The sequence below is a fragment of the Punica granatum genome, chromosome 2, assembly GCF_007655135.1.
Source record: "Punica granatum isolate Tunisia-2019 chromosome 2, ASM765513v2, whole genome shotgun sequence".
Classification (NCBI taxonomy): domain Eukaryota; kingdom Viridiplantae; phylum Streptophyta; class Magnoliopsida; order Myrtales; family Lythraceae; genus Punica; species Punica granatum.
This window is the reverse complement of record NC_045128.1, coordinates 39477524-39497134: the sequence shown is the minus strand read 5'-3', so window position 1 is coordinate 39497134 and position 19611 is coordinate 39477524. Positions and strand designations below refer to the sequence as shown.

The 19611-nt window shown below is 40.4% G+C and overlaps 3 protein-coding genes and 1 long non-coding RNA gene across 8 annotated transcripts; 2 read left to right on the top strand and 2 right to left on the bottom strand.

Annotated features, from left to right (window-relative positions):
* The first annotated feature begins 153 nt into the window (after positions 1-153).
* LOC116194596 lies at positions 154-2828 on the top strand. Its single transcript, XR_004154465.1, has 2 exons — positions 154-284; positions 2563-2828. It is a non-coding gene; the product is annotated as an uncharacterized LOC116194596 (long non-coding RNA).
* Positions 426-3889, bottom strand: LOC116194594 (F-box protein At3g58530). The gene is made up of 12 exons (XM_031523444.1): positions 3674-3889; positions 3514-3573; positions 3249-3332; positions 2851-2981; positions 2671-2746; positions 2486-2556; positions 2060-2146; positions 1896-1968; positions 1701-1768; positions 1521-1589; positions 1028-1133; positions 426-923 (listed from the first exon to the last, which is right to left on the bottom strand). The coding sequence occupies exons 1-12, from the start codon at positions 3857-3859 to the stop codon at positions 858-860; spliced, it is 1077 nt and encodes a 358-aa protein (XP_031379304.1). The 5' UTR covers positions 3860-3889; the 3' UTR covers positions 426-857.
* A 6949-nt stretch (positions 3890-10838) lies between these two features.
* Positions 10839-14417, top strand: LOC116193670 (protein WHAT'S THIS FACTOR 9, mitochondrial). The gene is made up of 3 exons (XM_031522412.1): positions 10839-12303; positions 12509-13578; positions 14112-14417. The coding sequence occupies exons 1-2, from the start codon at positions 11999-12001 to the stop codon at positions 13503-13505; spliced, it is 1302 nt and encodes a 433-aa protein (XP_031378272.1). The 5' UTR covers positions 10839-11998; the 3' UTR covers positions 13506-13578; positions 14112-14417.
* A 278-nt stretch (positions 14418-14695) lies between these two features.
* On the bottom strand, positions 14696-18989 carry LOC116193668 (DEAD-box ATP-dependent RNA helicase 37-like). 5 transcript variants are annotated; one of them, XM_031522408.1, is made up of 8 exons: positions 18881-18989; positions 18698-18794; positions 17508-18293; positions 17316-17399; positions 16543-16785; positions 15949-16116; positions 15612-15725; positions 14843-15325 (listed from the first exon to the last, which is right to left on the bottom strand). In XM_031522408.1, exons 3-8 carry the CDS (start codon positions 18234-18236, stop codon positions 14843-14845), a joined length of 1821 nt encoding a protein of 606 aa, XP_031378268.1. In that variant the 5' UTR covers positions 18237-18293; positions 18698-18794; positions 18881-18989. The 5 variants fall into 5 exon arrangements, with proteins under 5 accessions (XP_031378271.1, XP_031378268.1, XP_031378267.1 ...); XM_031522407.1 differs by having other exon boundaries at positions 18698-18962; XM_031522409.1 differs by lacking the exon at positions 18698-18794 and having other exon boundaries at positions 17508-18387; positions 18795-18962.
* Positions 18990-19611: the final 622 nt, after the last annotated feature.

Below are 19611 nucleotides of genomic sequence, written 5' to 3'. Positions count from 1 at the left end.
AGTATTTAGAGGAAGCGGGTAAACTGGGGAAGATGAAGCTTCGCCCATCCCATTCATGGCGAAGCGACGTCGTCTCCTCTGTTGTTAGCTTCCCTCAGCCATGTTCTGCTGTTTCTTCGTAGTTTATTACTATGATGATATACGTGACGTGATATTTAGGGGTGCTTCTCCGGGTTTCCATGATGGACCGGTAACGGACTACTGCAGCACGGATCAACTTTTTGTGATGAGATGATGATGCTGGTTTCCCGAAAAACCTCTGTAAAACATGGACCGTGACCGAGGTATGTCTTTATGCACTTGCAATTATGAATCGTTGCTTCAGTTGGCAGGAACTTGCTGCTCGGCAGGACTCCCTCTGTTTCTGGAAAATGGGCTAATGTCCAAACAAATCTTTCCATATTCTGAGACGATACCAGAGGACGAACAAAACATAGAAGGTTATTTCAAGATTTCATCCGCTTATGTTTATACTGAACAAGAAAACGATAAACTTTGTCGTAGCTATTAAATTGTTAAAACCCGACTTCAATAGGTTGCGAGTAAACAGAAGCCCGATAATGGATTCTTTGCTGCACTTTGACAACACCAAAGATTCAAGAATACCATTATACCCTGCAACTTGAACTGATACAAGGGGGGGTCTATCTCTGAGCTCTACGGCCATATTTCCTGAAAATAACTGTATGCAATGATGATCGGAGAGAGAGGGTCCGCTTGTTCGACTTATGAACATTGTGTGACTAATTCAAACCCCTTCCAACCAATTGATGGAGCATGCCCAGATAGTTGTAGCTTGAAGTTTTCAGCTAAATATCCTTTTCATCGAACTCATTGGAGCCTTACGAGTTACAGAATTAGCTGTGAACTCTGAAACACACGAGATGCGGAAACAGTTGGAGCAATTCTTCACGGCTCCGTCTCTGCAGTTAGATTTGCCCCAAAAAGTGAGTGTTGGTGTCATTTCAATTGAAAAAAGTAGATTATTATAGTTGAAATTTCATAGGTCTGATAAAAAGCAACTCACCTTGATGCCAATACATCCATTCACGTCAAGTGTGGTGAGTGTGTTCGAGCAGGTCTTGGATAGGACCTCGAGGCACTTATCTGTCACTCCGACTATCCCGAACAAGCTGCATTAGAGCTGACATATCAACGAAAGTTCATCTTATTCTTGGAAATTATTTCACCAACATCTCAGCTAAGCGAACATCTATGTATTTATACATTAGTTCCCTCCATAGTTAATTTGCTCATTAAACTCTGTATCAGATTGATGGCTAGGCAACTCAATTATGATTCATAACTCTCTAACTCTCTATTATGATTCGTCATTCCCAAGCTACACCAAACATGTTCTTCAATACTTCCAGACGGGGTTCCTAGAGAGAGAAATCTTATGTGCATATCAGTAACTATCAATTACTAGGTACCAGTCCCGTTAGGTGTTGTAAACTGACTATAAAAGCCTCAGGAGTTTTATTAGAACTACCGTCTTTGACAGGAGTACCAGGATTTACCTGAGAAACTCGAGAGAGTTGCAGCGCTCGGCAATTGCTATAACTCCCTTGTCAGTTATGCATACACACCTGTGAAAAGTAAGCACGATTTCCATAGATTTCAAATAGATCCTCTCTTTACCTCAAAGAAGTATATTAACTCAGAAAAGCGTCTATACAGGTGATATGAGATCTGTTTACCATGTTAAATTGAGAGCCACAAGATCTTTACACTTAGATATACATGTCAGTCCATCATCGGATAGATTCTGCAAAATCAAGATACACATGTCAGTCCATCATCTGATAGATTCTGCAACATCAACCATCTCATCAAAATTACTAAGATCTTAAGAGACCCACAAGCATAATAAGTTCAAGAAGTTTGAGATTTACCTGGGCACCACATAGATCTAAGAATTTCAATTTGGTCAAATGCGAGATATTCTTGTATAAATTATCAGTGAAGCTGGCCAAAAACAATATTACTCGATTACATAATTGCACAATAGCAGTAATTGCTAGCATTACAATGTATTTAGGTGTATGAGTAATCTTACTTGGAGAGGGCATAAAGATTTAGATTCTGGAGATGGGAGCAGCTAAGCAATATCTGCTGCACGCCCCTATCTGTCAGCTTGACACACCTGACAAATGCAGAAACTATTACTAAGATAAGTTTTCAGGTCTCTGGTGCATGAGCAATGGTTCAGCCATACTTCTTCGATAATCATCTAGAAATGGGATGTGCTCTAGGGAGAATGTATTCCACAATGTATAAATCGGGGTATCTAGAATATACTATCGCGATATTTATGTATGTATAATATATTTTGTATATTTAACCATATAGCATGACAAATAAAATACACATATCATCAAATAAAATATAAACAACCAATAGCTATAGAAATCCATAATTCATATTAGCTTCACTCATTCCTAAGCAAACATATGTAAGCAAGCCAAGCAAGATATCAGTGTACCTTGTAATGTTCAGTGACTCTAATTCTTTATAATTCTCAGCAACTAATTGCATACTTTTGTCTGAAATATTCTGCAGTTGCCACGTGAAGATAGTCCAATGAATGATAACCCATGAAGATAACAAATAAGAAGATGCAGCGATATTAGCAATCTTATGCCAATCAGTGAGAAGTGATGGATGTACCTTACAGCCACTTAAGTTCAAATCAACTACAAGTCTGCAGTTCTCCACAAGATGCTGTATACCTATATCCGTAACCCTGCAGCTCCAATCATTTTGTCAAACTCACAACTATCTCTATGGTGGCTTGAGATCTCAAATTAAAGAACCAGTTTGTATCAGCATCAAGTGAACCCAACATACCTCACATTCCAATATATCGAGAAAACCTTAAGTTTTGGACAACTACTGGTTACAGCTTCAATCCCCTTATCTGAAATCTTCTGACAACCATTCAGATTCAAAGTTTCCAGATATCTAAGGGACTCCGAACACTGCATAAACAAAAGGATGAAAATGTAACTGCTCGGAGATGTATAAGACAGCCGCATTGCTATGCTCAGCAGGGCACTCTCACTAACACTTCCTCAAAGAATGTTGTTGTTCTTTCAAGTTTGCAGCTAAGGAAACTAATAAACATAGAACCGTGTTCAGACTAAGAACATCTGAATTCCAATCGAACCTGTAATCGCATGTCAGAAGCAAGTCTATCTCAAATCAACTAAGAGCAAATGCAATTTCGATTTATAGAGATATGTTACCTCGTTCTTAAGTAATTCAAAGTGTTCGTCTTCAATACCTTGTGCGAACTCGAGGTTAAGTTGCTTGAGATATCGATATCTCGTCTGCATAAAACCACGGAAGCACCATCAGAAAACCAACAAGCAAGCACCGAATGCCTCAAAAAGGCACAGCATTGGGGCAATCACTTCATCATCCAACAAAAAAATAAGTTTCAAGCTTAGAATCAAAACACGATATCGACCAAACACTCGACGGAGGATAACGCTCCACCAACAGTCTCACCAGTGAAAGCGCATTGACGAGCCGAATTCCAGCATTGGACGTCTCCCTCAAATCAAGGACCTGAATGAGATTGCAGGCGAGCAACAGACCACATTAGAATTCGATTCAATTTCACGCTAGGAGATTTTGGGCAGTGGGGATAGCTCGACGGATTCAGTACCAGCCAGAGAGGAAGGTAGGAGACGAGAGCCCGATGAAGCCATGGGCTGACCAACAAGAGGGAGATGAGGACTCTCCGAGGGAGCTTCATGCTGACGATCTTCAGCACTTTGGGGACTGTCTCCCGATTCCATGTGAGCTCCTCCTCCTCCTCTGCTTCGGCTCTCTCTTCCTTCTCTGCTTCCATTCCTTTCGACTGATTTTCGCAGAAAATAATTGCTTCCAATTTATTTTATTTTTATCATTTCCACTCTCTTTTTTTTTTTTTCAAATTCATTTTTATGGGCCTGGTCTTGGCACTATGGGCTGACCCCTGCCATTTCGTTGGCCCAAGTCACACTGGAGCCCTGGGCCAGACCAATCAGACCAAGCACAACAATACAGTGAGTCGTTTTTTATTACCACACCCCCCCCCCCCCCCCTTATTAGATTATTATTAATTATACGGTGATTGGCCTACTACGAAGTTTTAAGAAAAGCGAAATGAAGGGAATCGGGAGCTCCAACTGGCAATAAATCGAAAATCGAATATTTTGGTTCCGAATGGGCGATTTGTACTATTGCATTGAACTCCCTTCCTCACAATAATACAATGAGCATCTTATGTTAATCCATGCATATTTTTCAGTGAGATCACGAGATGCCCTTAATTTTATTGAGTGAGTCTTATTTTTGTGCTGACACCGGCGCCAGGCAACAAGAGAGGTAATTCCGGTGGGTCACGAACTCGTATTGCTGATGAAGGAGGAACATAAAGAAGGAAATAAAGAAACAAAATAATGGGAAAAAAAATAGCTAATGGAACATATTATCAAAGTCACGAGATGTCTACATCTCTTCTTTAGTTGTCAAGTCGATTTTATATGGTGAAAGACTTACAAAGTGCAAGCTGTGACAATTCAAGTAGTCATATGCATTCTCTCGAGTAACAACGTATGAATCAAGAAAGAGGGAGAAAAGAACGATAACGAACAAAAATAAAAGAAAATTTGTCTGGACATTCCCATGTATGCCATTAAAGAATCCAATTCATATGTAATTCTTTGTTAATTAGTTGCCCGAAACATGATCATCTCCATGTCGCCAATTTTGACTATTTAAGAAGTCTCAAATTCGATTCGTACTACTGATACTTTTCCTTCTCGTGTCTTAATTTCACATTTATATCAAGTGATATATTACAAGACTCGTTCTGTGATAGAAGCGAAGTATTTATTATATGTCCTCCATGCAAATATGATTCTTAGAAAAAGCTCTTATTCAAAAACTCATTATGACCATACATGTATTAAAAAAAAAAAAAGGACTTCTTCTTCATGATGATGATCTGCACTTAACTTCTATCTGTTATAGGCATTTAAAGTAGACTCCACGATATCGTGACCTCTGTTCTTTTTACAAAAATCTGCCTCATAAGCATTTGAGCAATTTTGAGAGCCCCTAGTTGATTGACTTGTCGTTTTCGTACATTAATGTGTACAATATTATATACCTAAATATAAACATACTAAATTATGAATAACCTCTATAATATCAAATTCATTAATTTATAATTTAGTATTAACTTTTTGCCCATGAAAATGCCAAAATCTAGACTTATATTATGTTTAATTTGCTCATCATTATGTTTTCTAACAAGTAAATGTCCATTAGATATGATATAATACCATAACTAGGGGTGACACCGCGCGTTGCCTCCGGTTGAAATTTTGTTTTTAGCTCTTGATTTATCAAAATGGCTTTCGTAATAATCAATATACTATATAACTAGAATTAATAATAAAAAAACTTATTTATGAAAATTATGAACTCTCTATTAATGGTAAATAATCTTTTTTTTTAAATGGTATCATGTTATTATACATGATATCATTTGCTTTTACTTGCTAGCGTGTGTTTTGAATTCATTAAATGGATTAATTCTTGAATGAAAAGCTTTGTTTTACTCATAAAAAGAGAGGTACGAATTAGATTTGAAAATATTAATATTGAAAAGAAGGCACGATGGACTTTTAAAAAATGAAAATGTTTGCCTGTTATAAGTCTATGAAAATAAATTAATAACGAAATTAATTTTCATTGTTGGCTCTTCCCATATAGATAAAGGGAGAAACAATATTACTTATAATTCAAAAAGTATGTGTTTATTTAGTATAATTTCTTAAGAAATATGCAATATAGACGAAGAAATTTTGTGTGTGTGAATGAATATTTATAAAAAAAAAAATGAAGTATACGATATATGTATACCTCTTTATGATAAGGTAAAATAGACAGAGCGAATAGAATAAAATACATCGTGTCAAATCTTATAATGATAGAGAAAAAATTAGAAAACCTTGTGCACTATATGGGCATAAAACATCACATTACATTTTTTAAGGAATAACTTGTCAATCAAAATAATGTTGGGTCATTTGACCTCGTGGATCAATTAGGTTACATAACTACATTGTCGGACTAAGATTAAAAATATTAGACAAAAGAACGAAATTTTTTTAAGAAGAGAGAGAGGGGGGGAATGTTTTGCACTCACGGACTAAAATTTCAAAAAAGAATATTACATATATCATAATTTGTATATCTAGTACATCTATTACGTAATTTCTTTCTAAATAAAAGTTGGGGTAAAAGTATTTTTTAGAAATAGTCTGATTATAATGATCGAATTAGTTAACATAAGGTGTCGACTGAATTACGTGATACCTTACTCGAGTTAGATTTGAAAACACAAAAAAGCGCAACTTTTTGACCTAACGATCTAATCATTTAGCATAATGAGTCGACTGAATTATGTTAAACCTTATTGGGGTCGGATTTGAAAACGCTGAAAAGACTTAACTGGAATGTCCAGTCTACGAGCCTCCTTATTTAACAAGAGCACCCTCCGCTTATTTAATAGCGGAGGTCTATCTATTAAGTCTCCTCGCCTTTTATCTAACGACGAAGGTTATCTTTTTGCAGGTTTCCTGATTGCATGTCTCAGAACCATTTATCACGATGGCAACCGTGCGACGCTGATCTACTCTCGCGACCTCTCGAAGCTCGAGCTCATGGGACTGGGGGACTTATGTTAGTGACAAGTAAATTGGCCTGATTCGTTAGGCCCAACTTATTGTCCTAGGCCCACATCGATATTCTAAATTGGATAATTAAATCTTATTGAACATATTTCTCTACCTATGTCTCTTTATATCTCTCGTATTATCTCTAAAACATTCTTATGATACATATATATATATATATCTATATATATTATATCTTTATGAGATATTTTCTTTCTTTAATCACACATATGGAAAGTACATTTACTTATTATGTGCAATCAAATATTCTATACAAATTACGATATATATCTCGACACTTCTACAATTACCTATTCAGGTAATTCTAAACTCTATGTTCAATTCTTACAACTTTCTTCGATACATTCTCATTTAAGAATCGGAGAGGAAACTTGAAATTCCCACCTGTTCTTCTCCTCTTTGCAAGTCGCTCGTGGTGGCTCGAGGCTCGTGGCCTGCATGTGATCAATATCAGATTTTTCCGACCCCAACAGTTTTGTTACGAGAGAACCCCAAGTACTTTGTTTCAGAACCAGAATAGAGCTCTCACGGAACTTCTTTCATTTTGTATTGCTGATGAAGGGGGAGCATATAGAAGTGAAGTAAATGAAAGAATTCACCAAAAAAAAAAAAGAAGGTAAATGAAAGAAGCAAAACAAGGGGAAAAACGGCTATGGAGCTTATTATTATGGTCACTTGAAGAAAGATCTTTACATCTCTTCTTGAGTTGTAGAGTCGACGGATCGACTTACAAAATGCAAGCTATGACACTGTTAATTCAAGTAGACATAAATTTTCCGAATAAGATATGAATCAAGAGAAGAACGAGAAAAAAATAATAATAATGAAGAACAAATGTATATATAAGAAACTCTGCCTGGACGTTCCCATGTATGCCGTAAAAGAATGTAATTCTTCGTTTAGATGTCCGACACGATCATCATCATCTCCATGTTGGCCTCTCCATCTTTGACGCTCTGCAGAGACAGATTGATCTTCGACCAAGACGCAGATGTCATACCTTTGCTGCGTAAACTAAGGCTTTCGTTCGTGCTTTGATTTCTACTATGGCAACACCCACTACCTATATATATATATATACACACACACATACACGCATAGAGAAAGGAGTTTTTTTTTTCTACTTTTAACGGGGATGTTATGAGTTTAATCCAAGCAAATGAAAAATCTAATGATTAAAGATACGAATAATTTCACTATGAAAGTCGCATATAAAACCAGATGATAGCGTGTATGTATTGATCACCGTACTGTACCCTTGATGAAATATTAATTGTAGGCAATTATTATGTGTATATATATATACATCCGCTTCATATATTTTACTGTTTCAGTCAAACACACGCACATATACATTAATATATGCGAGGGGTCTGACAGAAAAGAACACATTCATTGCTTCTCCTCAGAGGAAACGATCGATTACTTTAGGGATGGGACTGACAGAGGACGACAAATATCTTATTAGGGACTACTATACGCACAGTCTCTGCCTGACTGCATGCATGAATGTGTTTGCAATTGATGCATACATATATGCAGATAGGCGCGCTAGAACTTTACTTTTATTAACCTTGGAACGTCCCCGACAGCGGCAACGTGTTTTTTTTTTACTGAATAAAAAGTTAGGTCGGGTTATTAATAAATTATCGTGATGTCTCAACTAAGGCAACCTAACTGTTACGGAATGTTCCTTTCGCCGTAACTCACTAAGAATTCGACCCCAATAGCGAACTCATGGAGAAGCGGGTTGTCGAGGTGCTTCGCGAGATCTTGAGCTTGACCATTCACAAGAAGACCAAGAGGAATTACTTGAGGAGCCTGAGAGAAGAAAAAGGGGCGTCATCAGAACTGTTGATTTTTGAAAATGGATCCTGAACTGTCACTTCAACATGTGGGTTTGGTTTTTCCTAAATTTCAGTGCGATGTCCGGACTGGACGACAATCATTCCTCTCACTCTGCCAAAGATTTTGCGCGTCTATCTGTCTTGGCCACTTCCACGCACAGTGCAACGTGCATAGAATACTGTTCCTGTCGTGTACCACCAGCTCAAATGTGTGATTGATTCGGTGAATAGAGGAAGACCATATAATTAGCTATTAGAATTGAAACAGCTATGCATAGCCAAGTATACACGAGCGAGAAAATAAAAGAAGTTGTTCGGGTCGATAACTGGATTGGATATTTTCGGGTGAAGTATTGGAATCGATCTTAATTCAAAAGCCATTAGTATCACGTCATGAGGTTACTATGGTACAGTTGATCCCCCATTTCGATTCCATATTGGCGATTCCCCCCTACGCATGACCATGTTAAGAAAATTCACATGTACAAGGTTGACTTATGCATAATTTTCTAAACATAGTCCAATAAAGGGAAAATAGAAATTAGAAAGTCTCGTGAGAATCCAATATTAAATCCGGTTTCAGCTCGAGAGCAAGTCCACAAAACCCATTTCTCAATTTTCATTTTTAACTATTTTCAGATTTATTTATTTATTCTGATGGGCTTCCATCCCTTTTTATTGACCCAAAGAAAAGAAGGCCTAAATTATGGAATGAATTGATTCAACAACAGAGGCAGGCGTGGCGTTTGGGCTCAACCTTTTCCCAACTGGGCCTAAAGCTGGGCTGTTCCAGGCCTTCTCCCGGTTTTAAAAACCGAACCGGACCGGCCGGTTCAACTTGGAACCAGACACTCACCGGTCCGGTCCGTCAATTATTGCATTTGCATGCTTGATCGGATTGAACCCATGTGAACGGCTAGTTTTGAAGGAAATCCATGAACCCATACAACCGGTCCTTTCAAAAATAAGAAATGATTAAAAATAAAAAGTAATTAGAGCAAATTCTTGAATTTGTTTGATCATTACCCAAAAGTTACATGCAAAAAAAATTGTTCGTTGCCTTTCTCGGCTTCTCTCTCTACTCAAATCTCAAAACCTGAAAAGAAGAAAAGATCCTATAACGATGGTGACTGTGACGACAGAGCCTTCGACCCTTCTTTCACTTTGAGCGAGCAAAACATTTTCACGGGTGACAACAAAGATAGGCTTCAGCTTCGAGCTTCCTTTTGTGACTATTCATCTGCAAGGACAGAGGCTTCGGTCATCACGGGTCCACGACTGCTTTTCCAACTTTCTCCTTGGGTTTTTAAAAGAATCGATCTAAATAGAGGTGCTATGCTTGGAAAATGCGAGATTCTTGAAGTATGAGTGAATAAGTTTCATTGCTTTTAAGTATGCCCATAAAATTTACGCTTGGAAGAATAGGTAGGGGCTGATCAGCTGCAGATGAGGAATGGGAACTTAACGTAGAACTCAAGGTTGTCAGAATCGCGATTCTACTTAGAATCGGTCGAGGGTCGTAGAATCGTGAATCGTAATATTCTACCTATAATTAAAAAAAACATATATATATATGTAACATACTTTCATGAGCAAAAAAATCAATTCTTATTCATTCAAATAAAGATCACAAATCAACAAATCAACAATAAATCATAAAAACACAAAATATCATTACAAATTACCGAAATTTAAGGTCAAAAATTCAAATCATAACTCAAATTCCCGAAATAAAAAGTTAATAACATATGTCATAGCTCATAACATAAAATAAACAACCATATCAAATCTCATCCAAATTTTCATCACCACCTACGTCATCATCATACAAGGTACCTGGAAAGCAGCTCTTTAGCTATATAACAACACCGACAGATATATGCATAAACCATAGAAATGAATACCACAATTTAATACGAATCATGGTTCTCATAATCATGATTCGAATCGTAGAATCGTACGATTCTACAATTAAAGGGGGGCCATGCGATTCCGATTCAAAGGGTGAGTCAGAAAATGTAGAATCGGTCGGGAATCGGGTCGGGAATCGCCGAATCGTTGAACCGGGCCGATTCTGCGATTCCGAATTTGGCCCAGACTGAGGCAAAGCCCACGCCTGATTCGGGCCCTCGGGCGAATGACAGGTCGGAGTCGGGCCGAAGCCCAACCAATTACCACTGAGCCCGGCCGGTTTTTTTTTTTTTCCCACCCCCCATCCTTTCCCCTTTCTTCTCCGGCTCCCTTTTCTTCCCGAACATCATCTGCCTTAACCCTAACCCATTCCCCGATTCGTCTGTCTCGCCGGCGATTCGAGGTGAAGATTCAGCCCAAGCTCCGACAACCTTCAAGCTCCGTCAGTCGTAGGTTCGACTCTGCCCGACTGTTCCGACTTCCCAGCATCAAATCTTCGAGGTTCGACCGCTCCGTGAGTCCGTAGCTCGACTTTCGAGGCCCAGGTTCGATCGTCTGAGCTCTGCCTGAGCTGTTCCGAGTCTCCGATGACCTTCAAGCTCCGTGAGTCGTTACTCTCAGCTCTGCCCAACCGATCGTCTCAGCTCTGTCCGACTTCCGAGTCCGAACCGTTAGCTCCGAGCTTCAGTCCAAGGTTCGAGAACTCCGCGAGCTCTGCCCGTAGTTCGGACTTTCGACTCTGAACTGTGAGCACTGAACCGTGAGCTTCAGTGAGCACTCCGTGAGCTCTGCTTGCTCACTCTGTCCCGACTCCTGAGACTCCATATCGCAAAAAAAAAAAAAAAAGGTACTCCTCTTGGTTGCTGAAATTGGAATTGCTTATTGAAATTGAAATTGGGATTGCTTACTGAAAATGTAGAGAATACGTGCACACAACAACATGTTACGGTTTATGACTTGGAGATGGCAAGTATGATCATGGTCGTTAGAATCATGATTCAAGTCGTACGATTCTATGATTTAAAGGGGCCCACCGATTCCGATTGCACCTGGTGGATCAGAGAAGTAGAATCGGGAGTTGAATCGGTAAATCGTGGAATCGGTGGGAGTCATCCGATTCTACAATGTGCTACCACTGCCAGCCCAAACATGGTCAAAGCCTAGCCAAGCAGCCCAAGCCCAGCCCATTTGCTCGATCGGTCCATAAAGCAGCCCAAGCCCAGCCGAGTGACTTTTCATCCCAAGTTGGGATCGTAATTTCCATTTTAGTGGGGAAAGAACTTGCAATTTTGTGATCAATCAACTTATTTTTATAGATGTTCTTTGGGATAATCCTTTGGAAATGAAACTTGCCATAATAATCATGTAAATATCGACAATGCCATCTTGAGATTATATGCCATCTTGACATAATCATGTAAACCTTAGCGGCAGCCCTATGCGAAGGGAAAAATCAGAGTCTGTCGCCGTTGCTGCAGTCACATGAGCTTCTTCCGAAACCATTCCGGCCTGTTCTCTTCACTCCAGAGGTCCCTCAGCTCCCAATTGCTCGAAGCTCGGGGCACCACCCAGCTCCAGCAATGGCGGCTCATCACCAAAGTGAGGCTCAAGTGGGTGAAGAACCGGAGCCTCGACCACGTGATCGACACCGAGACCGACCTCAAAGCCGCCTCACTCCTCAAGGACGCCATCAAGCGCTCCTCCACCGGCTACCTCACCGCAAAGTCCGTCGAGGACTGGCAGAAGCTGCTCGGCCTCACCGTTCCTGTCCTCCGCTTCCTTCGCCGGTAACTGATTCAGCTCACCAACACTCATCCGAGGAGCCATTCTCTGTTAAATTTCAATTGAAAATCGATTCTTTGCTTATGCCGAGTAGATTCCAGCTTTCACTGAATCATCGACTTCTATTCACACAAGGCCGAAAAAATTACTGATTGATAGCTGAAGCTCCATGAAATGCAGGATTATATGTAAATTTTTGTTATTTTGTAGATATCCTACTCTCTTTCAAGAATTTCCGCATCCCCGTTATGCGAGCTTGCCGTGTTTCAAGTTGACAGAAACTGCGATGCTGCTCGACTCGCAGGAGCAGAGCATTCACCAGAATCACGAGTCAGATACTGTGGAGAAGCTCTGTAGAGTACTTATGATGACGAAGAGTCGAACACTTCTATTGCAGTCGATAGTCCCTTTGAGGTGGGATCTTGGTTTGCCTGATAACTTCATGAAACAATTGATCCCCAAGTACCCGGGTCACTTTCAGTTTGCCAAGGCTCCGAACGGGTCTGTGAGTGTGAAACTCAAGGAATGGAGAGAAGAATATGCGGTTTCAGCATTGGAGAAGAGCAAAGAGGATAACAATGTCGGGGATGAATATCGGCAGTTCAAGAGGGGACAGACGGCGCTTTCATTCCCAATGACCTTTCCGAGGGGATATGGGGCTCAGAAGAAGGTTCGGGCGTGGATGGAGGAGTTTCAGAAACTGCCATACATCTCGCCCTATGAGGACTCACGGAGAATCGACCCCAATAGCGATCTCATGGAGAAGCGGGTTGTCGGGGTGCTTCACGAGATCTTGAGCTTGACCATTCACAAGAAGACCAAGAGGAATTACTTGAGGAGCCTGAGAGAAGAGCTAAATCTACCCCACAAGTTCACGAGGATATTCACGAGGTATCCCGGGATATTCTACCTCTCCCTTAAGTGTAAGACCACGACCGTTGCTCTCAGGGAAGGGTACCATAGGGGTAAGTTGGTGAACCCGCACCCCCTCGCTCGTTTACGGGAAAAGTTTTATCATGTGATGAGGACAGGGCTGCTGTACCGCGGTAAAGGGGTCGATATGCTATCTCCAGAAGAGATATTGCTTGATAATGGAGAGGATGAGAGCGAAGGTGAGGAGGAAGAGTCAGAAGTTGAAGAGGCTGACATGGGTGAGGACTGCTTCGAGGAAATCTCGGAGCTTGACGATGAGTCGGATGAAGAGTAATAAGTTCACCAGGGACGGAACAAAAGAAAATCATTGCTAGGCAACATTAAGTTATATCGCCACTTGCGCATCGGTATGGATCTCCCATGCTTTTTATCCTTTTAGTTCCATTATTAATTCTTGCTCTCTATCATGTTACTATTAGTTGGTGAATTCATAATAGGATCGGAATGCTTTCTGTTTAACAGGATCAGAGAATTCTTAGGCAAGCTCTATCTGTAGATACTTTGAAGAGTTAACATTATACTTTAGTTTTCAAGGAAGATTTTGTTGAGTTACCTATCTGTATTTTACAGTATATCGGCATTGTCTTAGCTTAAATACGGCAGAATGACATTGATCTTGATGTGGATTATGTCTCATTGCGGTAGGTGAGAAAGTACTTTGTTTGATGTTTGATTCCGCAATACGAAATATTTCACGGCTCCAACTAACATGTCTCAATGGTTAATCAATGTATCCTCTGAACAATCATTCTATCCTGAGAACTTGTGATGATTTCTGTTGAACTGGTCATTGCCCTTTTCTCATTGCTCTGCTGCAACACATTTCAATTCGCCGAGCTATAATCCACGCAATCGAACTGATGTTGATATCATGTTGCAGCTCCGAGGCAGTCACTCACTCCTAACAAGGAAGACGGAAGGAAGGACAATGCCGGGATTAATTGACTTGAGAAGATAATTCATCATGGGTGAACCGTACGTGTATGGATAATTTGGAAGTTGCATTCTGTCATGCTGACTTGTGAGCCTGAAAATGCCAAACGGTAAAACATCTTCGGGTTTGTTAAGGACAATGTGAGTCCAGTTCTCTTTCAGGGGAGGAACAGTCCCTTTTCCCTTCTCATGGCATGTGGATTGTAGCAACTCAATTGATGGTGAAGAAACTGCGTCATTTTTTTCATTACAACAGCATACTCGTTTAACTGCAGAGCTTGGTCACGGGATAAAATGTCTGCCCCCATAATGAATCGGGCCAGGAACAACTAAGTATGGAACTTTACTGTAATTCCAATGAAGACAACTAAAGCTTTAGACACAGTTCCTCCCAGCCCAGAATAGAGCATTACTTGTAGCATCCTCTGTCCTTCCAGGAAGAATACCTGACATGACCAGCTCCTCAAGAATTTCGGTCCAGTAAATTATTTTTAACCTAAATGATTGCTATAGCTAAAGCTAGAGCTCGGAGAAAGGTAATGATGTACGCTACTTGGAGATTGCAAGAAGATAACTGGAGAATACACTACTTGGAGAAACATGCGATTCTTTGCATGAACATAGTGAGAAAGGTAACTATATACAATCCTGACCAATGAGTTAACACGGTGAGAGCAATTAGTCCCAAGCACTCGTGACACCCGGCCCATATCCACCATACCCAGCAGAAATTCCATATGCGCCGCTGCTATTCCCTCCTCCATAGTAATCCATTCCTCTATTGAACGAGCTCTCTCTTCTAAAGTCCCGCCCTCCAAATCGGTTGCCTCCCGATCGGCGGTTCTTCCCACCACCGTAGGAAGCCCTTGAAGCATACCTCGTGAGCCAAGCGGGTACTTCCTGATTTGCCTCCTGCATAAGTTCAGCAAGTGGCTTTGCCATTGAGAGGTTGTTCTCATTGAAGAAGGCAGTTGCCAATCCTGACTTGCCAGCTCGACCTGTGCGGCCAATCCTGTGAACATAGTCATCTATGTCGTTGGGGAGGTCAAAGTTGACCACGTGGGCCACATGGGGGATATCGAGGCCTCGTGCAGCAACATCTGTCGCAACAAGGATGGGAGTCCTCCCACTCTTGAAGGATCGGAGCGCCAGTTCTCTTTCCTGCCATAAGAAGCACCAGATCGTGTTAAAAAGCTCCCACCACTTAAGGGTGACGATAAACTTATATATATGAAGTTGTCATGCTCGCGCACAAACTTGCACCATAGCTTCAGGCATAACAAATCATTGAATATTCATGGCCAACTATCCTCAATCCTTTAGGAACATTCAGAAAGCAGTTATCCTTTACAACTGGTAAAAGCAGTCCCTCAACTCAACAGGAATGCATGGCAAATTGTCGATGGTGATGATAGTAAATGAAAGGCATGGAATAGTGCATTCTTACTTGTTGTGACCTGTCACCATGAATACTAGTAGCCGGAAACCCATTCATATACAACCAGTTCTCCAACGAATCAGCTCCTCTTTTGGTCTCCACAAAAACCAACGTCAAAGCTTGCTGCAATATTGAGTCAAAATAAGAGAATGGTTCAGCACATGGTGAACAACACCAGCATGCATAAAATCAGTAACTTTCAGAAGTGGAGATCAGTTGCAAGTTTGACAATTGACGTAGTGATGAAAACACAGAAATATCCTTAGACTCAGAGGACATCACTGCTAAAGTTATCTGAGCCTCCAGAAGTTGGGCCAAATATTAGAACCAAAATTCTGGCTATTACCTTGCCATGAGCCCCATTTTCCCTTTGTGCATGGAGAAGATCCATGAGATGGCTTCTCTTGTCAGATTCATGGACGTATTCAACTCTTTGCACAATGAGATCAGTGCTCGAACCAACTCTTCCAACAGCCAAGAAAATGTAGTTTGAAAGGAAATCACAAGCCAGTCTCTGCATTCCAGAAAATGGTACAAAGGAAGTTAAGATGATGTCAAAGGAACTACTAAGTTATAATAAGTTAAGCACACCGAATATGCGGAGCACATACTTACACAATCTATATACTAGAACAGAGCCAACTGAGCAATTAAGCATCTATATGTAATATTTTAATCTAAAGCTTGTAGATTGCAACAACCCTTGCAACAGTAACACCTTTTAAAACCCATCACGTATCAGAAAATTTCCTCTAATGCAGATGACGTTAGGTCCATGAAATAGTGGAACAAGACCAATGTAGTGCTCGAAAATAAATATTTTCAGAATATAACATCGGGTCTAAGTCAGGGTGTAAATAACACAGACCAGCTGAGAGCCTGAAGTACTGCAGAAATAATTAAAATGTCTGAAGACAACCCAGCGCGCAATAAAACAAACCTGTATCTCTTTTGGGAAAGTAGCACTAAATAGCATCGTCTGTCTGACACCAGGTGGTGGCATGCCCATCTGTTCCACAATCTTCCTGATCTGAGGTTCAAAACCCATGTCCAACATTCGATCTGCCTCATCAAGAGCCAGATACCTAATCACCTGCAATGAAACTCTAGCCCTTTCGAGCAAATCTACCAATCTTCCTGGAGTCGCCACTAAAATATCAACCCCTCTCTCAAGCTCTCGCAGCTGGACCAGAGACAAAATTATCCGTTAAAAGTCAATTAAACCACGTAGTTGGAATCAAGGAAAGGTTATGAAAGAAAAAAGAAGGCAAATATACGGAGTTTCTCAACCAGTATCTCAAACAGCATTCTTGCAGTATAGATATAGATATGTTCACAATGATAAAAACAAGAAGCTGTAGTCCCTCTACATGTTCAACCAACTTCCTATGCAGAATTAAGTCAAACAATGATTAGTTTTTTAGAGACCGTTCAACCATCTTGTACTCAGTGAAACAACAAACAAGAAGAACCTTTCATTCCGTGGAGTCTTTTATCTAGGCAATAGCAAGAATACTCCTTATTAATCATATACAAACAATCAATTATAAGCAAATGAAGTAACATCAAATGACATTTTCCAGGAGAACAGTCAGACATAAGGTCAGCTAGGTAATACCGGGGGGGGGGGGGGGGGGGGGGGGGGGGGGGGGGGGGGGGGGGGGGGCTAAAGAAAGAAAAGAGGAGAAAAAAACAAGAGAACAAAGGTTAAACCTGCTGGTTGATTGGTGCCCCTCCATATGCAACCACAACCTTGACACCAGTCTGATATGAAAATTTCCGAGCTTCATCATGTATCTACAAACGGATTAAAAAACAAAATCAGAGAATAGATACACATACTGTGGCTTTAAAAGCTCTCATATTATACCTATTATCTGAGGTTTCCCCAGGCCATTACCATACCTGACATGAGAGCTCCCTTGTAGGAGAGAGGATAAGAGCCAAAGGATATGAAGTTCGTGGTGCACGAGGCCTTTGCACGTACTCCCCCCGCATGATTCCACTGATGATAGGGAAGCAGAAGGCAGCTGTCTTCCCAGAGCCCGTTTGAGCACATGCCATAAGATCCCGTCCAGAAAGAGAAATTGGAATTGCATGACGCTGAACTGGCGTTGGCTTCACGTATTTGCATCTCTGAATATTCAGATTAAGTTCCTCACCCAAGTCTATCTCTGCAAATGTATTAACAGGCGGAGGTACATTTTGTCCACTGGTCTCCACAGGGATATCCTCGTAGGCATCAAAGTTAATCCCCGTGTTCTCTTGCTCTTGCTCGTTAAGTTCCTCCCTAGCGCCATCCTTGTCAGCAAAGGGGTTCACCTCACGGTCTCTTCCCCGGACACCCCATCCTCCACCTTTATTATTCCATCCACCTCCGGAGCTACCACTTCTCCCAAAATCAGGCCTCGAATCGCTGCCAGCCCTAGACCCACCAGCAAATCCACCAGTATTGCCTTGATCATAGCCAGGGGATGGAGCAGTATGCGATGGAGCATGGGTGTCAGAGGATGGCTGTTTGTTGCGAAGGTGGGGAGGAACATAGGCTGGTCGGGTAGGACGTGGGATGTTAGCACTGTCGGAGGCGGTTGCATTCTCTGATGCAGCCACGGAATCAGCCCATGATGTAGTCATAATCTCGAATTCTGCCTCTGAGCGTCTTCAATAAATGCTTTGAATAGTCTTCAAACCCTAGAAACCAAAAATAAGAAGCTAAAATTCAACTCTGCGGCCTCTGAAGCCTTCACCGCATGCGATTTGCAGATCAGAACCCCGATCGGTCACACTGCAGCAGCAAGAAATCAACTCGAACAAGGAAGACCAAAAGTCCAACAAAACAAAAAAAATCATGCAAACATCTCAAAACAGCAACGACAGATCTATGGATTCTGGTAATTCAACGAAAATCACGCGCACAGAAAAGCTCCAGAGGAACTTCAAAAGCATGCATGGACACGAGCGCAAACCATACTAAAGCCTCAACAACCGCAATGGCACCTATATTTTAACCGGCAAAGGACCAGAGTGATAAAACTGCACAATGCAACGGCAATGGTACTAACACGAAGCCAAAAAGGGTCAACGGAAGAATCTACCGGAGCAGAAGCAGCAAGGCCGGCGGCCAAAGCTCCGTTACCACGGCGCGAGATATTCAATGGGAATCTGACAGAATAAGGGGGAGAGAGGACGAACCTGCAAAAAGCGAGAGAGATTCACAGCGGAAGGGAGATCAATGAGAGGGAGGGAAGTGGAGAGAAGAGGAGCGGAGAGGAGAGAACCCTAGAATCCGATTATGATTGGATCCGATACGAAGCGGAAACCTCGTTGCGTCCTTTTGCTATAATTTGTACGTTAAAGAGAATGGCAAGCTCAAAGCTATTATATAGATATAGATATATTTTTTTGTTTGCTGAATACAAAACGAATATGATTTATAGATATAGATATGGATAGTCGAAAAACGAATCCAAACTAATTAGAAAATATGATTTAATTACGGGATTTTTTTTTTGAAATTTGGTTTGATTATCAGTTTTCGTAACTAAAAAAACCGAATCGTACCGCGTGTGTATATGACTTCTCTTAATTGATGCACCTGAACATAATTCAAATTTAAAATTCTACTAACATATGATGCATTTGATTTTAGAGTTAAGTAGAGTTGGATTTTAATTTTAATTAGTTTGTAATGATTGTGTTGTTGAATTATGAGAAAAAGTAATAAATAGTTGATGGAATTTATTATTGAAAATTGAATTGAATTATTAAAAAAATAAAGAAAATGAAAAAATTAATAATTGTGTTGTTAATTTTTGTTGTGTAATCAGTTAGGTTAAAATTAAAGTTAAAATCTTAAAAACATAACTCACAAACCAAACAGAGTTTTAATTTGTGAGTGGTATTTTAAATTGTGAGAATTTTTGAATGGTCATTTTCATGGTTTGATTACGGTCGGAGAAAAAACTCACCTAATTAAAAGTAGAAAAGAAAATGTAATTATCTTTTCTTT